The sequence below is a fragment of the Chiloscyllium punctatum genome, chromosome 17 (genome assembly GCF_047496795.1).
Source record: "Chiloscyllium punctatum isolate Juve2018m chromosome 17, sChiPun1.3, whole genome shotgun sequence".
NCBI lineage: Eukaryota > Metazoa > Chordata > Chondrichthyes > Orectolobiformes > Hemiscylliidae > Chiloscyllium > Chiloscyllium punctatum.
Genome location: NC_092755.1, coordinates 76,940,455 through 76,955,202, shown reverse-complemented (window position 1 = coordinate 76,955,202; position 14,748 = coordinate 76,940,455). Strand labels below are relative to the sequence as shown.

Here is a 14,748-nt window from a genome sequence, read left to right as displayed (position 1 = left end):
GTGATTACATTGGAATGTTTGTGTTAATTGTCATTTAATTTGCCATGAGTCCAAGTGTTTCAGTTCTAACACCCCACACCTCCATAAGATGGTGAATAGTTCTGTATTTTGATTCTGTGCTTTTTCTCCCAGTGGTATGACCTTGATGCACCAGAGCAAGCTGATTTCCCTCTTCAGTACAAAAACACTTTGAATGATTTCCAGAAGCTTCTTCTGCTGCGTTGTTTCCGAGTTGATCGTGTTTACCGTGCAGTGATGGATTACATCACTATTACAATGGGAGAAAAGTAAGTGATTGAATTACCCCATTACCTGCTCAAGAAATCATCCCACTACAGCTGCAGGAAAATTAAATATCAATAACACAACCATCAAATGGGTCAGGTTTCTGTGTAAGGCAGTGTCTGGAACATGTTGGTAGATATTTATACAATTAACATTTTGATTATTGAAGGTTTTTACAGCTTTACATTTTATAACAATCTAAAAGATTATATTTTCACAAATTCTTGCCCCGGAGTAAATACAACTGCAGTATTTTCAATGTGACTGGTTATGGGTTCTGTTTTACTGCAAAGATGATACTACAGTCTTTCATGTTCAGATATTTATGTAGGAGAAAGAAGCATCAAACACAAAGCTAGGATCTTCCTGTTCTGATTAGTTAGGGTCAGATTAAACCTTTCAAGTCATCAATGACCCCTTTTTAGAACTGCTGATTATTTTTCCAGTTAACAATACAATTTGTGCGCTGGGAAGCAGAGTTAGTTGTTTAAAGTGAGTATGTATGGATTGCTGTTATTCTACTGTATTGATGCCTGCTGTTGGTTCAGTAATATCAGGTGGCAACAGGTAATCTGAGTCCCTGAGCTTCTTAACACAATTAGAATCCACTCTACCTAATAGATACAGGCAAGGTGCAGATGTGTGTTTCTAACGCCAGAGTAAATTAGCAAGGTTTCTCTTCAATTGTCCCCCTGTATTTAGCTAGTTAAGTCTCTCTAACCCATATTTGGTTTTATTAATTTCTGTTTTTTTAGTGGTAATAACTCTGATACCCCCATTATAACAATCATCTTGTTAGTCTCACTAGATGCACTTCTTTTTGTAATAATACAGAACTGATTTAGAAAAAAATGAAATGTTAACTAGAATTGTTTGAATTTTTAATAACCCACTTTTACAACAGGAATGAGTGCTGATCTAATCCATTTCAATTTTCCCCAGGTTTGTTCAACCACCCGTCATTAGTTTTGAGGCCATCTTTGAGCAAAGCACACCAAATTCTCCCATTGTCTTTATCCTGAGTCCTGGCTCGGACCCAGCATCTGACCTCTTAAAGTTGGCTGAGAGGTCAGGTTTTGGAACAAGCAGACTTAAATTCCTTGCTATGGGACAAGGGCAAGAAAAGGTAGATCAATTATGTCTATTGAATTTTAATTGGGCAACTGATTATTTCTACTAAGCTATGTGTGTATTTTAAAACATTTATACATTCTAATTATGTTAAGATTCACTTTATAAACTATCACTCAGCTCTGTTACTACAGCTGCAGACTTTATGTGTTAATTCACCAGCCCTGCTCTTGGAGTACCAGTACTGGCTTTGCCTACACACCAGTGTAGTACAGTGCCATGTGTTCCACATCAGTAGTGTCATGATTCCCGGTACACTGAGATCTGCAGCAACTGGAAGTGTGAACAGATCCATCCATCCAGCATGAAGAAGCTCCTTCCCTTTCCTTTCCTTAAGGTGCTGGTGTGTGCTGGCTTTACAAAGTTCCACAGCTTGCTTCAGTACTCATTCTTTATGCATGAGCCTCCATTAATTATTTTTGCCCTACAAGCATACATGTGGAAAATAATGCAGAAGGTGATCAGGAAACAGGAAACCAGCTAAGACAAGTGCATCCCTAACTCACCTACCCTCCCAGCCTTCTGCTGGGCAGGGTAAGACCACGACTGCGGTGTTTCCATATTATCCATCTGCACATTATCTTTACCTGTTTAAAATAACTTCAATTATTCCTGCATTAAAATAGAAGATTATCAAATAATGAAGTGTTTGTGTAAACAAGACAAAATTATCTCCAATAAGTGATGTATGTTATTACAACTTATTAGAACATAGAACATTACAGCGCAGTACAGGCCCTTCGGCCTTCGATGTTGCACCGACCAGTCATACCAATCTGAAGCCCATCTAACCTACACTATTCTATGTACGTCCATATGCTTGTCCAATGACGACTTAAATGTACTTAAAGTTGGCGAATCTACTACCGTTGCAGGCAAAGCATTCTATACCCTTACTGTTCTCTGAGTAAAGAAATTACCTTTGTGTTCCTTCACTGCAGAAATAAGCATAACACTCTACTAACCAAGGGCCAGTTGTGTGACTTTGATCATTCTATGTAAATGCATTAGGTGTTCCATTCATTCTCTCTGTCAGGTAGCACTGCAGTTGCTGGAGACAGCTGTAGCCCGTGGGCAGTGGCTGATGTTACAGAACTGTCATCTTCTTGTCAAATGGCTGAAAGAGCTGGAGAAAGCACTGGAACTAATACACAAACCCCATCCTGATTTCCGTTTGTGGCTCACCACTGACCCAATCCAAGACTTTCCCATCGGAATACTTCAGAACTCACTGAAGGTAAACTCAGAATTTTCAGCAGTCCAATATTTAGATTAGTAAAAACGATGAAGTTGAAACAAATACTTAGAGCACTAGTATCTTTCCTCCTGTCTTAAAAGCAATGCCTCAAACTAGCCATGGATGTTGACAGTCAACACTACCTCACCCAAGTTTCTATTTCTTTGGATGTTGCTATGTCCTTGGTGTACAAAAGTAATAGAAGTGAAATAAACTAATGGATACAACTCTGAAGAGAGTGTAAGAGCTGAGGGACCAGGGTGTGTATGTGCAGAAATTATTGAAGATGGCAGGAATAGTTAATAATATGAACAACATCCTAGGCTTTATCATCCTAGGGTATAGATTATAAAAGAAAATACCTTATACTGAACCTTACAAAACAATGGAGTGACCTCAGCTGAAGTATTGTGTCCACACATGGTGGGTTCTCATTTTAGAATTTTACTTCATAATAGGAGTATATTTATTCAGAAGACTCTGAAATATCACCTTAAGTATCTGCCACTGTGTCTTCAGTGATCAATGCTCTAGCTTAGTCTGCCCAGCTAGCTTAGTTTTCATACCCTTTAGTATCTTTGTGATACTCCAACTCTGACCTCTTGTGCATCCCTTGATTTTAATCAGTCATCAGTGTTGGCTGTGTCTTCAGTTGCCTGGGCACCTAGCTCTGGAATTCCCTACCTATACATCTCCACCAACTTGCCTCTCCTCTTTCCTCTTCTCCACTATCCCCTTCCTCTTGTCATCTCCTCATCTCCTCCTCCTCTCCCCCCTCCCTCTTACCCCTGCTCTCTGCACCTCATCTTCTCTCTGCCTCTCTTCATCCTCCTTTCTGCTTCCACCATCTCTCCTCTCCTCTTCTCCATCTTTCTGTTTTTATAAATTGTTCCTTAAAATCTATTGCTTTGACCAAACCTTTAGTCATCTGCCTGAATATTGCCGTATGAGATTGTTGTTGAATGTTGTATGATGATAATCACCCTTGTGTAGCAGTTTGGAATGTTTGCAATAAATTCAAGTGTGTACTACAATCAAAAAAGTATTTTGATAACTTTATGATTGAAGTCCCATATTGCTCTGTTGTTACCTTTATTCAGCTGATTGTTACCAGTGTGCTGGTCAGAAATACAGTATCAAAACGTCACTACATAGCTACCCTCTAATCAGTGACAGTACTCAGTTCACCATCATCTAACCAGTATCAATTCATGATCACTGCAGGTCGTTACAGAACCACCCAATGGTCTCAAGCTGAACATGAGAGCTACTTATTTCAAGATCAGTCATGAAGCCTTGAACTCGTGCCCCCACACGGCCTACAAGTCACTCATCTATGTGTTGGCATTCTTCCATGCTGTTGTCCAGGAGCGAAGAAAATACGGCAAAATTGGGTGGAATGTCTCATATGATTTCAATGAATCTGATTTCCTGGTGAAGTGGCTTCTAGATTTAATTTTCATTCCATGGATCATTTAACTTACATATTAGCAACTGATAGAAAATGAAACTAGAGTTTCACTGGTCCTTCTCAGGATGGTAGCTGGTAACAGGTGGTGACAGATGTAACAGGTGCAAGGCTCAGTGTTGGCACCACAACTTTTCACTTTATACATTAACGATCTAGATGAAGGAACTAAGATTAGATTAGATTAGATTAGATTACTTACAGTGTGGAAACAGGCCCTTCAGCCCAACAAGTCCACACCGACCCCCGAAGCTCAACCCACCCATACACCTACATTTACCCTTTAGCTAACACTATGGGCAATTTAGCATGGCCAATTCACCTGACCTGCACATTTTTGGATTGCGGGAGGAAACTGGAGCACCTGGAGGAAACCCACGCAGACATAGGGAGAATGGGCAAACTCCACACAGTCAGTCGCCTGAGGCGGGAATTGAACCCAGGTCTCTGGTGCTGTGAGGCAGCAGTGCTAACTGCTGTGCCACCATGCCGCCCATAAGAGCATTCTGGCTAAGCTTGTAGATGGTACAAGGACAGGTAGAGGGACAGGTAGCATTGTGGAGGCGGGGAGGCTGCAGAAGAATTTGGACAAGTTAGGAGAATGGGCAAAGAAGTGGCAGATGGAGTACAACGTGGGAAAGTGCGAGGTCATGCACTTTGGTAGGAAGAACAGAGGCAAGGACTATTTTCTAAATGGGGTGAAAATTCAGATGCCTGAAGTGCAAAGAGACTTGGGGGTCCTATTCCAGGATAATTTCAAAGTAAACTTGCAGGTTGAGTCCGTAGTTAGGAAGGCAAATGCAATGATGGCATTTATTTTGAAAAGACTTGAATATAAAAGCAGGGACGTACTTCTGAGCCTCTATAAGGCTCTGGTCATTTGGAAAATTGTGCACAGCTTTGGGCCACATATCTCAGGAAGGATGTACTGGCCCTGGAGTGTGTTCAGAATAAGTTCACAAGAATGGGTCCACAAATACAAAGCTTAACATACGAGGAGTTTGAGGACTCTGGATCTATGCTTAATGGAGTTTAGAAGGATGAGGGGGGATCTAATTGAAACATACGGAATACTGAATGGCCTGGATAGAATGGATGTTGGGAAGATGCCTCCATTGGTAGGACCTGGAGGACCCAAAGGCACAGCCTTAGAGTAAAGGGAAGACTTTTTAGAATGGAGATAGGGAGAAATGTCTTCAGCCAGAAAGTGGTGAATCTATGGAGTTCATTGCCACAAAAAGCTGTCGAGGCCAGGTTATTGAGTATATTTAAGAGAGATAGGTTCTTGATTGTCAAGGAGATCAAAGGTTATGGGGAGAAAGTGGGAAAATGGGGTTGAGAAGCTTATCAGCTATGATTGAATGGTGGAGCAGATTCAATGGGCTGATTGGCCTAATTTCTGCTCCTATGTCTCATGGTCACTTTGTTTCTTTTCGAGGTAGAGGTGATGTAAATACAGAGAAATAATATTGTGTGAGTGTGTGTGTAAGAGAGAGAGAGAGAGAGAGAGCGAGGGACGGAGTCTCACCAAACTGACTTTGCGCTGCAAACTGATTGCAGTATTATTTCAATGCCACGTAGAAGACAGGAGAACAACATCATGAGAGTTCTGTTGTAAGCTATATACCAGCCCCTGGAGGAAATCCACACCCTCCTGAAGAACTAGTTAAGATTAAGAATTGGTGTGTGTCAAAGTGGATATGACTTGCCCTGGCATTGTTCTTTCACTTCCCTGTGTTACCATGTGACAGACTGCATCATGCATCAGACTGTCACTGCTATAAGCAGGTGTGAGAAATATGTTCCATTTCTCACATTAATCAAAAAAGGCAGAATTCAATGAAAATTGACGGAAATTTATCTGTATTTTTCAAACAAAACACACTTCCCAAACAATTATTATTTCACAAAGGCACAAAATGGAAACTCATTTGTCTTTCTCCCTCTGTACCTCAGGTCTGTATGGAGATCCTGAAAACATACCTGACCAAGGCTTTTGATCAGAATGACACCAAAATTCCATGGGGCAGTCTGAAGTATTTGATTGGAGAGGTATAGTGTCTACTGTTAGTTTTATTCACTGTCCCTAGGTGCCGTTGAGAAAACAAGCTGCCTTCTTGAACCACTGCACTCCATGTCAGACTATTTACTAAACTGCAGAGAAAACTACAATCAATAATATAGTTTGTTGATAATTTCTAAAAGTCTTTAGAATCTTTACTTTAGAACGAACTACAAACACATTTCTGACGATGACATCAAAGTTCGATAGCATATTCCAGAAGGGTACTGTCTGAGTGCCCCACAATTGGATTGCCAATGCTGAGGGAGCACCATATTGAGGGAGGGTTGGTGCTGAGGAGGCGCTGCACTGTCGGAGAGTCAGTACTGAGGGAGCAGCGCAATGTCAGAGGTCGGTACTGAGGGAGCACTGCACTGAGGGAGGGTCAGTGCTGAGGGAGCAACGCACTGAGGGAGGTTCAGTGCTGAGGGAGTGCTGCACTGAGGGAAGGTCAGTGCTGAGGGAGCACCGCACTGTTGGAGGGTCAGTGCTGAGGGAGTGCTGCACTGAGGGAGAGTCGGTGCTGAGGGGGTGCTGCACTGAGGGAGGGTTGGTGCTGAGGGAGCACTGCACTGAGGGAGGGTCTGTGCTGAGGAAGCACCGCACTGTCGGAGGGTTGGTACTGAGGGAGCGCTGCACTGTCGGAGGGTCAGTGCCGAGGGAATGCTGCACTGAGGGATGGTCGGTGCTGAGGGAGCACAGCACTGTCAAAGGGTCAGTACTGAAGGAGCACCGCACTGAGGGAGGGTCAGTGCCGAGGGAGTGCTGCACTGAGGGAGGGTCAGTGCTGAGGGAGCACTGCACTGTTGGAGGGTCAGTGCTGAGGGAGCGCTGCATGAAGGGAGAGTCGGTGCTGAGGGGGTGCTTCACTGTCAGAAGGTTGGTGTGAGGGAGCGCAACACTGTTGGAGGTTCGGTGCTGAGGGAGTGCTGCACTGAGGGAAGGTCAGTGCTGAGAGGGTGCTGCACTGAGGGAGAGTCGGTGCTGAGGGGGTGCGGCACTGTCAGAAGGTTGGTGTGAGGGAGCGCAACACTGTTGGAGGTTCGGTGCTGAGGGAGCACCGCACTGAGGGAGGGTCAGTGCTGAGGAAGCACCGGACTGTTGGAAGGTCAGTGCTGAGGGAGCGCTGCACTGATGGAGGGTCAGTGCTGAGGGTGTGCTGCACTGAGGGAGGGTCGGTGCTGAGGGAGCACCGCACTGAGGAAGGGTCAGTGCCGAGGGAGTGCTGCACTGAGGGAGGGTCAGTGCTGAGGGAGCACTGCACTGTTGGAGGGTCATTGCTGAGGGTGTGCCACACTGAGGGAGAGTCGGTGCTGCACTGAGGGAGCACAGCACTGAGGGAGGGTCAGGGCTGAGGAAGCACCGGACTGTTGGAGGGTCGGTGCTGAGGGAGCGCTGCACTGAGGGAGGGTCAGTGCTGAGGGGGTGCTGCACTGAGGGAGGGTCGGTGCTGAGGGAGCACCACACTGTTGGAGGGTCGGTGCTGAGGGGGTGCTGCACTGAGAGAAGGTCGGTGCTGAGGGAGCACCGCACTGTTGGAGGGTCGGTGCTGAGGGGGTGCTGCACTGAGAGAAGGTCGGTGCTGAGGGAGCACCGCACTGAGGGAGGGTCAGTGCTGCACTGAGGGGGTGCTGCACTGTCAGAAGGTTGGTGTGAGGGAGCGCAACACTGTTGGAGGGTCGGTGCTGAGGGGGTGCTGCACTGAGGGAAGGTCGGTGCTGAGGGACAGTGCAGCACCCCCTCGGCACCGACTCTCCCTCAATGCCGTGCTCCCTCAGCACTGACCCTCTAACAGTGCGGTACTCCCTCAGCACTGACCCTCCCTCAGTGCAGCACTCCCTCAGCACTGACCCTCCAACAGTGCAGCACTCCCTCAGCACTGACCCTCCAACAGTGCAGCACTCCCTCAGCACGGACCCTCCAACAGTGCGGTGCTTCCTCAGCACTGACCCTCCAACAGTGCGGTGCTTCCTCAGCAATGACCCACCGCACTGAGGGAGAGTCAGAAGGGACCGCAACACTGTCGGAGGGTCAGTGCTGAGGGAGTGGTGTTATGGTTGGAAGTGGCATCTTTCTGATGAGCTATTCAACCGAGCTCATGCCTACCCACACCTTCTATTTTGAAGAAGGACAGGTGTGCTATCTTTGTGATGCTTTCACCAATATTTATGTCCAAACCTCCATCACAAAAATAGATACATAAAGTGATGGAGAAACTCAGCAGGTTTGGTGCCTCTGAATAGTTTCTTTTTTGGAACAATCTGCAGGTTATGTATGGTGGACGTTGTATCGACAGCTTTGACCGGCGCATCCTGACAACCTACATGGATGAGTTTTTGGGGGACTTCATTTTTGACACATTCCAGCCATTCCATTTCTTCTATAACGATGACGTTGACTACAAGATCCCGGAGGGTGAAATTAAAGATGATTATACAGGTACTATTTGGCATTTCAGTGTGTATAGCAGCATCCAACAACCAGCATGTAAAGGAGGCCATGTTTACAATGATACTTAATTGAGAAAACTCTGTTTCTGAGGTGTGATGGGGTAGACAGTAGTGGCAAAGGAACATAGGCTCTAATCAGATATTTCCTAAACTTTAAAAAATTACTTTACAATATTCAGATATATTATTGCTAATTTTCAGAGGAAATTGAATCTCTTCCACTTGCCAACACTCCCGAAGTATTTGGCCTTCACCCCAATGCTGAGATTGGTTACTATACTCAGGCAGCACGAAGTATGTGGGGACATCTGATCGATCTGCAACCACAAACAGGTACCTTTCAGCTGGAATCGCTAGAATTTGTCTTTGACTGTTGTCTATGTGTAAATCTCATTTTTACACAATATTCATCTGGACTTAATAGCCACATAATGTTGAATTTATAAAATACATCAAATAGTTACATTAACTGTTCAGTTATTTTGTTTTGTTATTTTAACTGCTATATTAGTAGCTTTATATAAACCTTTATCATTTCTGCAGATTAATACACAAATATTCTGCAATAATTAGTGTTCTTGACAGGCAGCGTCTTAACCTGATCTGGGCCAATATGCTCATATCTTTAAACTTGTTTGGGGATGGTGATGGTATTTAGACCATTGCAGAAGCTGCTGCCCATGTTCTAAATGTTGGATTATAAATTATTTCATCAAACCTAGTTTTGCACATTGAGCCACCGGTATTTTATTCTGCTTGACCACTACGTTGGGGTTATAGCTCCACTGGCTCCCTATTTTTACTAATCCAATTAAAATCCTTGTCATCTTTAAATCTTTCCCTAGGGATTTCAAACCTCTCCAGCCCCACCCCACCACTCCAAACTGGGCTAACATCCCCTTTTGTCCAAGGGGTGTCAAACCTCCACTTTCTCTCCAAGCAGTAACATCCCGTCTCTTGGGTAACATGTTGGAAAGTTCACGCATAGCCTGTCTCTCCTTCTGAAAATCTTCCAGTTGGTCTATAGTCTGTCAGATATTTGGGCTCTTTCCATGTGTCCATTAAAGGTAATGCCAATTCTTATTGTTCAACCATCTTGCTTCCATCAATCTCTTGATCATCTGTCCTGGATTCACTGAGCCATGCAGCTCAGTGTCAGATTTTGTTTGGCAATGGCATCCTGTGAAAGACGTTATGACATTTTACTATGATGACATAGTGTAAATACCTGAACCTGTTATGGTTTTAACTAGCTCTGTGCTAGCATTTAAGCATACACCTCTCTAAAGGAGAAGTGTTGAGAAATATTATCACCAGGTCCTGCCAGAAAGGGATTGATACTGACAGAGGAAACATGATTGCTGAGAGGTTATTGAGAAATGCTCCAGACCTGCTGTGTGTCTCCAGCAACTTCTGTGTTTGTTTCAGATCTCCAGCATCTAATGCATTTTGCTGTTGTATGTATTGAATGATTTTCTGTTTTGTGATGAAATAATCCAATGTTTTTGTTCTAGGGGAATCTGGCACTGGGATGGGTAGGGATGAGTATATTGGACATGTCGCTAAGGACATTGAAAGCAAGCTTCCAGTTCTGTTTGATCTTGACACTATCTACAAAAAATTTGCTTTGCAAATCACGCCAACAACCGTGGTGCTGCTTCAAGAACTAGAGCGTTTCAACTTGCTGATTGACCGAATGTCACGGTCTCTGATGGAATTGCAGAGAGTAAGTTGTTATCTCCTCATTCTCTGGGAATCCAGTAACATTTATTATAATTTGCTACTGACAATGGTGAAACGTTTTGATTGATATTTTCTTTGAATCCATGAGTTCTCTAGGAAGTGCACATTGAAAGCATTTAACAGCAGAGCTTTCTCTTTGAAAATATCTTCACACTTCCTCTGGTTATAGAATCACGGAATCGGACCACACAAAAAAAAGCTATTCAGTCCATCAAGGGTATATTAGGTCTGGCAATTACCATTCAGTTAGTTTCATTTTCTGCCCATCTCCCTATCCATTGAAAGTTTTGTTTCAGATATTTACCCATTTCCTTTTAGAAGTCAGTCTTGATTCTGCTTCCCCCACTCTTTTAGGTCAGGCATTCAAATCTCGATGATGTTTTATGAATACAGATTCTTTTAGTATTAGGACTAATTTTTTTAGTTACTGACTCACTGCTGGTCAGTTAAACTAATTTCAGTTTTAACTGTATCTCATTTAAATTGTATATCTAAATTTGATCTCATTTCAAGCATTTATGCTAAGAGTTTTCTTTAAATTTTTGTCTGAATCATATAACGCTGATTAATCATGTTATCACATGCTTAGCCCATTTAATTCTAAGCTGAAAATGTGTTGCTGGAAAAGCGCAGCAGGTCAGGCAGCATCTAGGGAACAGGAGATCCTGCTCCTTGGATGCTGCCTGACCTGCTGCGCTTTTCCAACAACACATTTTCAGCTCTGATCTCCAGCATCTGCAGTCCTCACTTTCTCCCATTTAATTCTAAATTTTGTTCCAACTACTTTTACAGAGGAGTTATTCCATTTAAGTGGAATGGAATAATGCCTCCACTAAGTGCAGAGGGAATATGGTGTGATTATTGACATGATTAAAGCTAACATTATTTTAGAGACTGTAGGAAATAATAGGAGAACTCTTTGTACTTTGAGGAGACATTAAAACAGTGGTTTTCAGCTGTTTGTGAATTATTTAGAATTATGCCTTGCACCAATCTGTAAATTCTGTCTATTCCAATTTGTATTAGAACAAAGAAAATTTACAGGCCCTTCTGCCCTTCAATCCTGAGCTGATCCAAATCCATTGTCTAAACCTGTCGCCCAATTCCTAAGGATCTGTATCCTTCTGCTCCCCACCTACTTATGCATCTGTCCAGATGCATCTTAAATGAATCTATCGTGCCTGCCTCTACCACCTCTGCTGGCAACGCGTTCCAGGCACCCACCACCCTCTGTGTGAAGTACTTGCCGTGTGTATCTCCCTTAAGCTTTCCACCTCTCACCTTGAAAGTGTGACCTCTCATTATTGGATCCTTCACCCTGGGAAAAAGCTTATCTCTATCTACCCTGTCTATGCCCTTCATGATTTTGTAGACCTCAATCAGGTCGCCCCTCAATCTCCCTTTTTCTAATGAAAATAAACCTAACCTACTCAATCTCTCTTCATAGCTCGCAGCTTCCATACCAGGCAGCATCCTCGTAAACCTTCTCTGCACCCTCTCCAAAGCGTCCACATCTTTTTGGTAATGTGGCGACCAGAACTGTACACAGTATTCTAAATGTGGCCGAACCAAAGTCTTGTACAACTTGAACATAACTTGCCAGCTCTTATACTCAATACCGCTTCCGATGAAGGCAAGAATACCAAATGTCTTGCTGACCACTATATACCTGTGCAGCCACCTTCAGGATACAATGGACTTGAACTCCCAGAGCTCTTTGCTCATCAACTTTTCCCAAGGCTCTTCCATTTACTGTAAAATTGGCTCGAGAATTAGACTTCCCAAAATGCATCATCTCACATTTGCCTGGATTAAACTCCACCTGCCACTTCTCTGCCCAACTCTCCAGTCTGTCTATATTCTCCTGTATTCTTTGACAGTCCCATATGCTTTCTGCTACTCCACCAATCTTCGTGTCATCTGCAAATTTATTTTCCAGATCATTTATGGATATCACAAACAACAGTGGCCCCAACACTGATCCCTGTGGAACACCACTGGGCACCTTTCTCCATTTCGAGAAACTCCCTTCAACCATTACTCTTTGTCTCCTGTTGCTCAACCAGTTCTTTATCCACCTAGCTAGAACACCCTGCACACCATGTGACTTCACTTTCTCCATTAGTCTACCATGGGGAACCTTATCAAATGCCTTACTAAAGCCCCATGTATATGACATCTACAGCCCTTCCTTCATCTATCAACTTGGTCACTTCTTCAAAGAACTCTATTAAGTTGGTAAGGCACGATCTCCCCCGCACAAAACCATGTTGCCTATCACTGATAAGCCCATTCTTTTCTAAATATAAATACCTTCTCCAGCAGCTTTTCCACCACTGACGTCAGGCCCACTGGTCTGTAGTTACCTGGAATATCCCTACTACCCTTCTTTCACAGGGGTCAACATGAGCAACCCTCCAGTCCTCTGGCACCTCACCTGTATTTAAAGATGCTACAAAGCTATTTGTCAGGGCCCCAGCTATTTCATCTCTCACTCCCCTCAGCAACCTGGAGTAAATCCCATCTGGTCCTGGGGATTTGTCCACCTTAATAACCTCTAGTCTACCCAACACATCTTCCCTACTTAAGCCAACGTGATCCAGAGTAATCAAGCTTCTATCTCTAATCTCAACATTCATCATGTCCCTCTCCTCAGTGAACACTGATGCAAAGTAATCATTCAGAATCCCACCCATTTTCTCAGGTTTGACACACAGCCTTCCTTCCTTATCCTTTAGTGGACCAATCCTTTCTCTAGTTACCCGCTAGCTTCTTAGAATAAAGGACTTTGGGATTCTCCTTAATTCTGCTCGTTAAAGCTATTTCATGACCCCTTTTAACCTGCTTGACTCCTCGTTTAAGACTGGTCCTACTCTCCCGATATTCCTCCAGGGTCGGCTCTGTCCTTAGCTGCCTGGACCTTATGTACACTTCCCTTTTCCACGTGGCTAGTCGTATGGTTTCACCTGTCATCCACAATTCACAAATCTCGTCTTTACTATCCTTTGCTTTCCAATCTATCTTTGAAAGCCCCCCACATCTCAAATGTTAACTTCCCTTCAAATAGCTGTGTCCAAACCACATTTCTGAGCTCCTGCCTAATTTTGATATAATTGGCCTTGGCTCAATTTAGTACTCTTCCCTTAGGAGCACTCTCATCTTTGTCTAAGAGCATTCTAAAACTTACAGAATTGTGGTCACGGTTTCCCAAAGAAATCCCACACCGCAACTTCTACCACCTGGCCTGGCTCGTTCCCCAGTACCAGATCCAATATGGCCTCATCCCTCATCGGACTATTGACATACTGCTCTAAAAATTCTCCAGACGCTTCTTACAAATTTTGCCCCATTCAGACCTCTGACACTAAGTGTATCCCAGTCAATGTTGGGAAAATTAAAATCTCCCATCACCACCACCCTATTGCCTCTACATCTTTCCATAATCTGTTTACCGATTTGTTCTTCTACCTCACGTTCACTGTTGGGAGGCCTGTAATACAGCCCCAATAATGTAACTGCACCTTTCTTATTTCTCAGCTCCACCCATAATGCCTCATCTCTCAAGCCCTCCATAGTGTCCTCCTTTAGCACATGATATCATCCCTGACCAGCAATGCAACTCCACCCCCTCTTTTACTTCCCTCCCTGTCCTGTCAGAAGCGTCTATATTCTGGAACATTTAGTTGCCAATCATGCCTTTCCTTCACCTAAGTCTCTGTGATTGCAATAACGTCATACTCCCAGGCACCAATCCAAGCCTTAAGTTCATCTGCCTTACCCACTATACTCCTTGCATTAAAGTAGACACACTTCAGGCCACCAGTTCTTTTGCATTCATCTGCTCTCTGCCTACTCTTCCCCTTATTAATGCTACCTTCATAATTCTTACAGTCTCCAGTTTCCACCTCGCTGCCTACTTGTTTTCTCTTCTGGTTCTCAGTCCCCTGCCACATTAGTGTAAAACCTCCCCAACAGCAGTCGCAAAACTCCCCCAAAGACATTCGTTCCAGTCTGGTTCAGATGTAGACTGTCCAATTTGTAATGATCCCACCTTCCGCAGAACCGGTCCCAATGTCCAACAAATCTGAACCCCTCCCTCCTACACCATCCCTCAAGCCACGTGTTACTGCCTATTTTTTCATTTCTACGCTGGCTAGCACGTGGCACTGGTAGTAATCCCGAAACCACTACCTTTGAGGTCCTCCTTTTTAACTTCTCTCCTAGCTCCCTGAATTCTGCTTTCAGGACCTCATCTCATTTTTTACTTCTGTCGTTGGTGCCTATATGCACCAAGACAACTGACTGTTCGCCCTCCCCTTTTAGAATGCTTTGCAGCCAATCAGTGACATCCCTGACCTGAGCACCTGGGATG

The 14,748-nt window shown here is 43.9% G+C and overlaps 1 protein-coding gene across 1 annotated transcript in view; it reads left to right on the top strand.

The window, feature by feature from the left end:
- The window catches only part of dnah10 (dynein axonemal heavy chain 10), a 320,465-nt gene that overhangs the window by 291,860 nt on the left and 13,857 nt on the right, over window positions 1–14,748 (top strand). Inside the window, exons 69-76 of the mRNA XM_072587595.1 lie at window positions 133–287; window positions 1,228–1,411; window positions 2,453–2,653; window positions 3,878–4,087; window positions 6,078–6,173; window positions 8,451–8,622; window positions 8,835–8,966; window positions 10,148–10,359. Coding sequence (XP_072443696.1) covers window positions 133–287; window positions 1,228–1,411; window positions 2,453–2,653; window positions 3,878–4,087; window positions 6,078–6,173; window positions 8,451–8,622; window positions 8,835–8,966; window positions 10,148–10,359 — 1,362 coding nt within the window. The remainder of the gene's footprint in view (window positions 1–132; window positions 288–1,227; window positions 1,412–2,452; window positions 2,654–3,877; window positions 4,088–6,077; window positions 6,174–8,450; window positions 8,623–8,834; window positions 8,967–10,147; window positions 10,360–14,748) is intronic.